The sequence below is a fragment of the Poecilia formosa genome, unplaced genomic scaffold, assembly GCF_000485575.1.
Source record: "Poecilia formosa unplaced genomic scaffold, Poecilia_formosa-5.1.2 Scaffold15, whole genome shotgun sequence".
Lineage (NCBI taxonomy): Eukaryota > Metazoa > Chordata > Actinopteri > Cyprinodontiformes > Poeciliidae > Poecilia > Poecilia formosa.
In genome coordinates this window covers 2,239,359-2,250,465 of record NW_006799954.1, presented here as the reverse complement: position 1 = coordinate 2,250,465, position 11,107 = coordinate 2,239,359, and the positions used below count along the sequence as shown (strand labels likewise).

At 34.4% G+C, this 11,107-nt stretch overlaps 1 protein-coding gene across 20 annotated transcripts in view; it reads right to left on the bottom strand.

Moving 5' to 3' along the window:
* LOC103134101 (neurexin-1a) overlaps positions 1-11,107 on the bottom strand; it is a 277,111-nt gene that overhangs the window by 253,349 nt on the left and 12,655 nt on the right. For 11 of the 20 annotated variants that reach the window (XM_007546203.2, XM_007546209.2, XM_007546201.2 and 8 more), the window contains 2 exons: positions 2,474-2,491; positions 509-538 (listed from right to left, as the gene is read on the bottom strand). In XM_007546203.2, the coding sequence (XP_007546265.1) occupies positions 509-538; positions 2,474-2,491 (48 nt within the window). The remainder of the gene's footprint in view (positions 1-508; positions 539-2,473; positions 2,492-11,107) is intronic. The other 9 variants (XM_016668480.1, XM_016668486.1, XM_016668482.1 and 6 more) reach the window with 2 other exon arrangements.

Genomic DNA, 11,107 nt, shown 5'->3' with positions numbered 1-11,107 from the left:
GGAGGTGAAGACCACAGTGGTGCCTGCGGTCAGAGGGGCCCTCGGGGCAGTCACCCCCAAACTGGAGCAGTGGTTACAACAGATCCCAGGACCAACATCAGACATCTCAGTCCAGAGATGTGCAGTTCTAGGCACAGCCAAGATACTGCGCAGAACCCTCAAGCTCCCAGGCCTCTGGTAGAGGACCCGAGCTCAGAGGATGAAAGAGACCACCCGCGGAGGGTGAGAAGGGAATTTTATTTTTTTTTATATATATATATATATAAACAAAAATATCAAAACTATATAGAAAACACAAACTTCAAAGTAAAGCTAGATCATCTATGAAAAAGTCAGATGGAAAAACAACACAAGACAAAAAAAATAAAGCCATTGATCAAAAATGGATAAACAGCCCATATCAGAAGCTTCAAGCCTGCACAGGAGTTAGTGGCTCACAAATTTCTAAGCACAATAGGAGCAGGAAGAACAATGGAGGAATGACAGGAAAAAGGAACATAGCCCATACCTTGGTCGCCCATCATCAGGTGTGCCAGACCTTAAAGGAAAATAAGAGTACAGTCAGCAGAGAACAAGGGATCATGGGAAACTGTGTGACACTGACATGCAGGCATCTCCTTGACAGTAGATGTCTGTTACTTGAGGAGTGTTGGGATAAGGGAAAAGTAGGGTAGAGATCAAGTGGAGGACACACAAACAGGGCTAGTCTGATGAGCATTAAGGCAACTGAGAAAGGTTGCAATGCATCATCAGCAACTTACTATGCATCGTTCAGAAAGCTAAAGTCACGCTGACCTATATGCAGGTTCACCTCAGTCAATTAAAATAACTATAAAGCCAGTCGAAAACAGACATTTACTTCAGTATAGAACATATATTTATTACACACTATGGGATATATCAAGTTTTTATTTCTGTTAACTTTGAGAACAACATTCATATGAAAACCAAAATTCAGATGTTCAAATAATCAGAAAATCCATTAAAAATCGTCAAACACCTGAAAGTCATTTCTATGCACTGTCCACCATATGCTCGTAATATTTAGTTAGTTAATACTAACTGCTTCAATGCAGTTTGGCATGGAGATAAGCCTGTGGATGCCCAGGTTCTTTCAAAAGATGTGTTTAATGTTTCTGCAATGTTAAATACGTTGTTCATCTTTCTCTTAAGAATGGCCCTAAGGATTCTCAGATCAGTTTTCTGGTCACAAGTACAATTATACTATGGTTATTAAACCAAATGTTGGTATGTTGCCAGTGTGGGCCGTTGGTAAGTTCTGCTGTAAAGATAAACTCTGTCTCCAGATGAAGTTTGTTAGCAAAGGCAACACTGAAGTCTTTGGACCTCAGAGCAATAGTGCGGTCCTTATTCTCATTTGCCCAGAAGACATCTGACTTTATGATTCAGAGGTCCAGTTTTATTTTTAGGATATATTATATTCAACAATCAGATTAGTGTGACATGCTACTATACCCACTCTTTCAAGTGTTTCAGGAAAATCTAATCCTTCACATAACTTTCTAAAAATCTAACTTTTAAATCTGGGCTGTGGACACTGAAATTAATGTTGGCAACATTTGTTCTTGCTGCTTTTGCATTGAGATGGCATTTTAGGCTTTGCCATTTTAGTCTTAATGATCCTCATACCCAAAACTGCTTAAGAAAAAAAAAAAATGAACAAGAACCAATATAAATTGAAATCTGCATTTATTTATTTTAATCAAGCCTGATGAAAGTATTATGCTTGATGTAATGAATCCATCCATTAGTATGTCAATGTACATACATATAAAATGTTGCTCAATTCTTTAAAGAGGGTTTTTACTGATTGGTTGCTTTTGTAACCAATCAGTTCTTAAATGTTCTCAGACCTATTGCCGTTTTATATATTGTATATATGAATAAGACAATCTTATAGCTACTGGTTTATAGAACTAGTCGTAACAAGCATTACATTACACAGCAAACTTTACAGGCAATACAGTTCGTGTTGCTTAAATTATCTGGGAAATTTGAAACGTTATTCAGCCTTGACTTTAAAAAGAAAAATTAAACAGATACAGGCAAAAATGAATCAGGAGATTTTTTGCAGTGTTTTTTATTTTTTTTTTTGTTTTTGTTTTTATATTTTATACATTGACGTTAGAATTTATCATTTCTAAATAGAAATATTGTTTTTATGTTGATGTTGAAGTTAATAAAAGTGTTTCTAAAAACTTTGTTAGAGGTAGAGTATTATTCAAAATCAACTGACTTATTAATTCATTCATTCATTCATTCATTTTGTTCTCATCATCATTGGAAGTAATTTTCTATTAATAGAAAAATAATTAAATGAAAACAAAGTTAAAAGATGACAAACCACACTTACCACTCAAGTCACATGGATACCATCACCAAGACAAAACATTCTTTAACATTCATCTGATAGACTTTAAATGGAATTAGTCCCCAGGATGAAAATACCCACCTTCGGTATTGTTGTCTTCTGGAGGCAAAGGCAGGCAAAGAGAGAGAGAGGGAGATATTCATTAAGCAGCATGCAGGCTAGTACTGGCCATTGCATGTTGTCACCATGCAAGGCAATAAACATCACATGCAAGTGGCCTATTGCAACATCTCAATAGAAAATACAAATTTATGTTCATCTGCTCTATTTTTGGTAACCTAGAAGATAATCTAGGATCAACTTAGGCAAAGTTTATTCAGCTGTGTTTTTAAGAGAGCATAGAAAATTATTGATTTATCTATTAGGTTTCTTTGAAAACGTGTTTCAACTCATTAGTTTATGACATCCAATGAAACTATTAATTCCAGTTTATATAGATTTATTTTTGATAAATCTAAAATGTTATATTCATTTACCAAATTAGATGTTAAAAAAAACTTGAAGCAAATACAAAACTCAGTTAATTCTTAATGAACTATTGTTTGAAGATGAAGGTTTGAAGATCTGTTTTCTGTTTTACAAACTAAAGTGCTCTTAAGGACCCGCTCCTGACCTTTCGGGCAGCAAGCTGTGGCTTAGTAAGCTTATGCCTGTCCTAGAATATCAGACAGATCTAAAACAACGTGAGCGCATTTGACTGTTTGCAAATAAGCAAAAAGTACATTCTTCCACCTAAATCTTAAAACTGGCTTCACATTTAAATAATCAAAGAACCAGTATTGATCACAAAGCATGTGACGGCGAAGGGGAGGAAAGCAACACAACTTGAGGCTGGTTCATCCTGCTGTGTTCTTTTCTCACTCATTAAAGCTTTTATTTATTTCACTTTTCTTTAAAGATAACTTGATCTCTACTGCTTCAAAATAATCACCATATTTATTTATTTATTTATTTTTTTTTGCTTAGATGAAAAGCGGCCTTATGTAATGAAATTCACAGCAAATGAAAATAATATAAACAAATGGAATTGGCTGTATATGTAAAACCTTTAATGTTTCAGAACAGGCAGTGAGATCCTGTGAAGGCATTTTCAGGAGATTTGGTTACAGCATTAAAAGCAAAGAATAGTGAGCGCATCCAGTTATACAAAAGATCGGCTCCTAAATGTCAATGCTTATATATTAATTTTGGCAATACGGTGAGTTTTACAGCAGTGAGAAAGTCACTGTGAAATATGTTACTCTGATAAAGGAAATAGACATAAATACATATTGATAAACTGATGGCGAGTAGGTGAGGTACACAGCATGCCACCTGAGGGGATATAGATTAATTTGAAAAAAAAAAAATTATGTGAGTTCAAACATGCAAAAATAAGAGAGAGAGAATGTGTAACAGCAAATGTTAAATGCCTCTCAAAAAGGGGAAAAATATACTCAGAGTAGTTCTTAAGCTATTGTATTAGAACCAAATTTAAAGATATCCGGATCTAGGTATAAACATGACAAAAACAACAAACGAATGGTGTTTTGCATGCAACATCCATTTATAATTACTCAAAGTAATAGTTCTTGTGATCGGCCCAGTTTTTAACCATGCCACCAGGATCCCAGTTTTGACCACAATTTAAATTCCTACCTCTCCAAAATGGTTTCTTGCTCCAAGTTAAGCACTTTTTTTTACTTTGACCCAAAACTTACCATACCTTTAGGTTCCCTTTCCAAGTCAGACACCACACATAAAGTTAGCAAAGGTTGTGGCAATGTACAAAAGTGATTAAATGTCTATTAATTAGACAACACCAGTTCTGTAAAGCTTAACAAAATTGAAGTGTGTTCATATTCTTTCTAAAGGTGTTTTATAAAAAAAATTATATTTTCATATATTATAAAATTTCCAAATTTTCTTGGAAATACAGTATGCTGCCTCACTTATCTAAGATTTTTGGAAAACAAATGCATATTTAAACAATCAGGCAGAATATGTTGCATGTGAGAAAGTTAGATGAATAAGACTGTGTGCATATACAGGAACTAATCAGACTAAAACATGTCCCTTAGATAAATGAGATACTGCTGTCAAATAAACATGCAAACAATTTGATCTCTGTTTATTTTCCTGTTCAACTATGAAAACCACGCTGGTGAAATTAAAGGCATTCAGACAAAGCAAGCATGAAGTTGGCAGTTGCAAATGACCAAAAAAAAAAAAAGGTGAAAAACGTTAATAAATAAAAAAACATTTGATTATGTGAAGACCACAAACCCACTGAAACATTAGCTACAATACATACTGTGTCTATTTTTTATAAAAAGTAACTGTAATGTTTGATGTAAGACATATTTAGGGTGTGAATTTAGTTCTGTGAGTGGCCTGTGTGGGAAGATTTTAAAAGTTTAGATGATTTTTACATACCAGTGGGATTAGCATGATATTATATTGATTCCCTTCCTTTTATCAGCTTAAATCTTAAATTAGAAGCTATTAATTATTGATCTTACCTAATTATAGCTTTGGAAACATTCAATATTTATGGCCTCCATATTAGATCAGATCAGAGAACATTATCTTAGCATGATTCTTAACCTCCACAGGATGAAAATGAATGTACCAAAAGTGAAACCACTTAAAATAAGCCACTTTCTTGGTGTGATTAGGCAAATGATTACAACTAATTTTGTTATTTTTGTACAGTAGGTTTGACACAAAACAGATTTTATTGCTAAATATATTTCTGTGGAAACTATTGACATTCATTTTACTTTGGCTGTAAGATTCATTTACAAAAATGATTACAAATTAGGTCAATTTTGTGCAACAAGGAGAACATGCTCATATAATTTTGCAGCATTTTTCTTTCTCCAAATATGTTTGCAATAACATCAGTAAGCATCTCACTTGACCTGACTATTTTTTTCCAGATTCAGAAGTTTAGTAATACACCCGTAAACAGTGCTATCAGTATATGTTTTTTTTTTTTTTTACAAATATAAATTTGGCCTTGAGGAAGCTATTTGTTTTACATATCATAAGACGCTTCTTGTGTGATATCGTTGTACTGAGAAACATTTTCAGTACTAAGAAAACATTTTCAAAGTTCAACATCTGGGGTTAAAGCATATGATATTCATTTGGATTCGTTTAAATGCCCTTATATTTTAGCTATTCTATTTATAATTATTTTTCTTCTGTTTTACATGCATTAACAAATAAAATATACATATGCAACAAGTTGTTGCTGACATGACATGGATTTCACATCAATAGCCCCTTTTAGACATTTACTTACTGAGAAAAAAAATATTAACATATTATTGCTCCTTTGCACTTATTTTCCCTACTGCATCTTATGAGATGAAATTCAAACAATCTCTAGGGGCCACGTGTTACGAGGTTTCATTTGGTGATTTTAAGAGCGAAAGAAGCTTTTCCTTAATAGCAGTATCACCTCACAGGATCCATTAAAGCAAGTCACCATCACTCATCTCTCTTTCTTTCACACACACGCACGCATACGCACACAAATGCACTTCCATTTTTTTGCCACAAATGTACCCAGCTGGTTACATTCTAATCCACAGTTGTAAATCCATTTAATCCCCTTGACAAAGTGATCCTAGTGCTATTGTGCTGGTAACTCTACACCAAAATGCACTCAACTGTCTATCAAACAATCTGTGTCTCTGATGGTCTTACGCTGTTATGTTATGCACACAGAGCAGTCTGTGGCTCAAGGAATATAATTACAAATACTAACTTAATGCCTCACTGAATGAAACATCTGGTGTACAATTTCTCCAAGAAAAACGCACACAGACACGCAGGTGGGAAAATTAATCTATAAATTGATTTTCTTTTCGCTTTGCCTCGTGCAGACATAATTCTGACAAAACACAAAATTGACCCCCACCCCCTGACTGTGAGCTCCAAACCGTGACAACTGTTCAAAGCCAAAGTGACAGGACATACAGTAGACAAAAAAAGAAAGAAAAAAAAAAAAACTGGACATGCTTAGTCCACTACGATACATCATTCAAGCTACCCTCAAAATGCCATCGCCACACACAAACAGATGCAAGTCTGTCTTGTGCGTCTGAAAGTATCTGGCTGAAGAGATGTAGGAAGGAGAGTCCTGTTGACATTTTAAATAAAGATGCATGCGTGACATTCACTAGACACCACACACAGCTATAGATATAATTCATTTTTCTCTGCTGTCTGACAATGTTTTAAGATCTTTTCTAGTTGAATAAACCTCCTGTTAATGCCATTTGCACTGATGAGCTGGTGAATGTTTCTTCTCTTGCACTGGAATTACACTCATATTTTCTGAATAATTTCTTTTGGGTAGCAAAGAAAAACAAACAGAAGGGGGAGGCTGCCTATTCTAAACAACATTTAATCCAAACTAAAAGCTGAGACAGCTCCTGCAATGATGTTTAACTATATCTTAGCAACACGCAATTGCTTCCGAAATGCTCCAAATATTCAAAATCCTCTAACACAAACTTCACAGTCCAAGCAGCAGCAGTAGAATTCCATCAATGATTTTCTGAAACTGAGTTATACAGAATATTACGTACAAAATGAATAGTGCCCTAATCAATGGTGATGTCACAATTCATCCTCATACAGGACTAAACTCTATTATTTCTAAATTGTCCCTGAATAATTGATATTCCAACCGTGGGCAGAGCAACATCGTTAATTGTTTGATAAGCAAAGAATCGTGACGTTTAACAAAGTTGGTCCATTCCACAAAATCCACAAGAAAACCGGAAATGTATAAATGCAGAAAAAAAGCAGAAATTCTTTAATGTTGAAATTAAAATATCAGTATTGGTTTAAAAAGTGCTTATTTCATGTATAATGAACAGTAGAAATTTGCTCCCAACTGTTAAGAAATTAAAATAGTTCAAAAATAATCAATTTAACAGAAAAATCCTCTGAAGGGTCAGATATTTACAGTTGACTTGAGATTAAAGAAGAGACAGATTCACAACTAAAAACATAATAGGTAAACATTTAAATGTTCTTTCTTAATAAGGTTTTACAAGTATCCAACATTTTATATGAGATATATTTTTTAAATATTTGGGGGAATTATAGAAATGGAAAAAAATAAAATAAAATGGGATGGGAGCGCAAAATAGTGAGTTTTCACAAGAACTGCACAATTTTCAGCATGTGGGTTTCATTTGTAAATAATTACAATGATTGTACATTTGTATGTTACAACACAACCCAATTCCTTTCAGCTGACATTTTAATTTAAACAGTGGCAGCAGATGTTTTGATAGAAAATCTGAAAGACTACCGCAGAAGCTACCAAGCATGAATTGGTTGTTAAATTACAACTTGGACAAACTCAAGAGTAATGAGTGGGTGCTCATCCCTTTCTACCACTAACCTAATGCATCTGCAAAGGGGAGTTCATAGCATTGAACAGCTCACCATTGCTCAATTATGTAATTGAAGCAACAGAGAAAAGGGTAAGAGAGGAAATGCATGCATGGACTGAGTGACCAGCCATTCTGATAGGAACTGATAGCGACCACAGCTGTGGATAATTATACTCTCACTAATTTCAACTCCTCTTCTAATTATTCAGTCACTGCTGGAGCTTTTACGCCTTCAGACCATTTCTGTCTTTGAATGAGCTTTTTAGAAAAATCATCCCAGTGGGAATGGCCTTGCCAAACAGGACAATGTCCAAAAGGAAAATCCAAGGGTTTAAAAATGAACAATTTGCCATTGTATGACTAAGTGACAGCAAAACTCAGCTCGAGAAAGCTACCAGACGGCAAGCACTATACAAAGAAGAGGCAAGAAAGTAAATGCGTTTTTGAATGATCATAGTTTTTCTGTTTGTCTATTTTAATTAAAAAAAAAAATTTTTTTTTTTTTTTTTTTTTGAGAAGTTGAACATCAAAGCACAAAGAAACAAACAGTTGAGAAAATATTTTCCCAGGGGATTTAAGGGAAAGCACGCGTCTGAGGGACGGGAATGTTTCACAGTTCCTGCTACTCCAATAGAGGATGGCATGAGCCTGAAGAAAATATGCCAGCATGGAGATTTTCTCATAACAAAATGATGTCTTTTACTTGACTTTGCTTTTTTTTTCTTTTACTTTTGTTAGTGCAAAATATCTGCTGATATCCACATCACATAAAATTAATAAACGCTCTCTCAAAACAATATTCTACTTCACTGTGTCTCAGCTAAGTTTCTGTAGTGTTGCACTTCAGCTGTTGTCTGCATGTACATTAGTTTCTTTAACCATCCAAGATCTGCAGCATTAACTTGAACTGACGTTTTTAGGGCAAAACAACATGTTCATGTTTGCATAGTGTGACATTCACTGTCCTCAGAAAAACATTTTAAACAGCAACATTATTCTGTTGCACTCTAGTCCTCACAAGCAAAACACAGTTGATTATGTACAGAAAAGTGAAACTTCTACATCCACTGCATGGCTCGCTAATATAAAGAATGGCTATTCTGGTGACAGAGCTTTGGGAAAAATAAAAAATAAAATAAGAGTGCTGATACATGTGAACTCTGTCTCACAATGCTGGAGTGAGACAGAAGAAATTGCCTCATTTAAATGCTGTCCAATTATCACAAGAGGACTTTGATATCACTATTGTGTTGAATGCCCATTGCGGTTTGTACTAATGTTGAAGTTTGGTGTTACGGAACGTGGTTACTCCAATCTAACCTTAAGCTTCATTCTAGCTTAATGTTGTCCACGCTTTTGTTCTCATAGACTTTTCTATTTCTCACTTTCAGGCAAGAAAATGCATATAGCTAGCATAAAACACACACTCAAGGGAAAAACCATCAAAATGCCCTTTAGGGTGCACAAATACACCTTTGTCCTCTTTAGCAATGAGTCTATATTAAAAAGAGAGCTTTTAAATAAAACCTAAAAAGCAATAAATGTTTCAGTATGTGTTCAAGCTATTCATTTACATTGCATTACACATTTAATGTTTTATTTTGTACTCAAATAACATCAGTGATTGTGAATTAATTACTCTTATTATTCAGCTACTAACAGGCTCTCAAGACAGATGGTGTGTGGACATTGTATTCCAATCCAGATATCTCCAAAGAGACAGACCCGTTAGAGAGGATTGTGTGAGCAGATGTGCTCTCCATTCTTTTACATCTTACGTACGGGTTGGAGTGATCCAACAGGATAATCAGAGCAGCTTATACAGAAGTTCTAATAACCTTAATCCCAGGATTGACAATATCTAGGATAGTATTACCACTGTGGAGTCAATCTCTTTTGTGACGGGTATTAGCAGTGAAAGATGGCATTAAGAAATCAATGCAAGTGGAAAGTTTGTAAGTGTAGGCTCAGCATATTTCCAACTTGCTACAAAGTGCAGAATGGTGGCTATTTAAGACAGTATATGTATAAGACTTCCTTAAGAAAATGAGTTCCCACTTCTCATACTGTCGACGTCTAACAAATCCCTATCTGAATAGTGGCTCTTGAGCTTAACCTAAAAAAAATACAGCAATAAGGCATACTGAGCATAAATGCAACTAAGCTCTAAGCACTGTTACCATTAATCCACATCTTCACCCGTTATAAATAAAAAAAAAAAACACATGTGAAAAAAACTATCTAAAAATACATCATGTGTTAAATGAATTAACAGTGTCATTTGAAGCGAAGCAAAACTGAATTTAGATTTCATTTTCAGAAAAAATAAACAAGAAGGACGGTATGATTCTCCTTCAGGGTAAACACCCTCAGCGTGTTAGCCACTGCTTTGTAGATGTCAAAAGTAGCTTAACATGACTGATGTTATTCAGTAATGGAATTACAAAGTCAGTAAACACGACTGTAACAAAAATGTTTCTGAAAACTATTTGTTTTTACTTGGTTTTGGCATCATTTCTTATGACTTGTTTTGAAATTTCAAACAAGTCCCGTGAGTACAATGCCCAAATAGCAGCATCAAAGGTTACCTGTGCTCATAGCAGGAATCATCTGCTGTCAGGAAATTAAGAGTTTTGCAGCACTAGTGATTAATCTACCAAGCAAATTTGCCAATGGAAATATTGTTACTTATAAAATAACATATATATTTTAGTATAACCAAATAATTAAAACAGACGTGTCTAATTCTGTTAGATCCTGCATAACATAGCAATGGTTGAGATTTTACTGACGATGAGGCTCATTTTGCTGAAAGTGTCATATGCCAGGAAAAAAAAATACTAGTGCTGTGTTTTGTGAATGTATTGCCACATCTGAATTTTTTAAAATATTGTCAGACTACAATCGCAAATGTATTTTTTTTTATGTTTTCTGATAAACCAACATAAATGGGGTCATATTTCTAACATTTAAAAGTTCATTTGTTTCAGTAACTCACTTCATCAAGTCAAACACATTACATAGATTACTTGCACACAGGGGAATGTGCTCTGGCCTATTTCTGTTAACTCAACTAATTTTTGGTTTACAGGTAATGAAAAAATATTTAATTTGGGGGAATTCAGAATATTATGCCAGATTTTTAAAACAGTGCTTTAACAAAAATGTGGGCTTCAGGAAAAACATATTTGCTTAAAGGTTATTTTCAAATAACCTTTAAGTTGCTTAAGGAAGCAAAAAATATGTGCTTTAGATTGTTGATTTCAGTATTTTTCAGTGTCTGACTGAGACAGAGGTGTTATTATCTGCCACA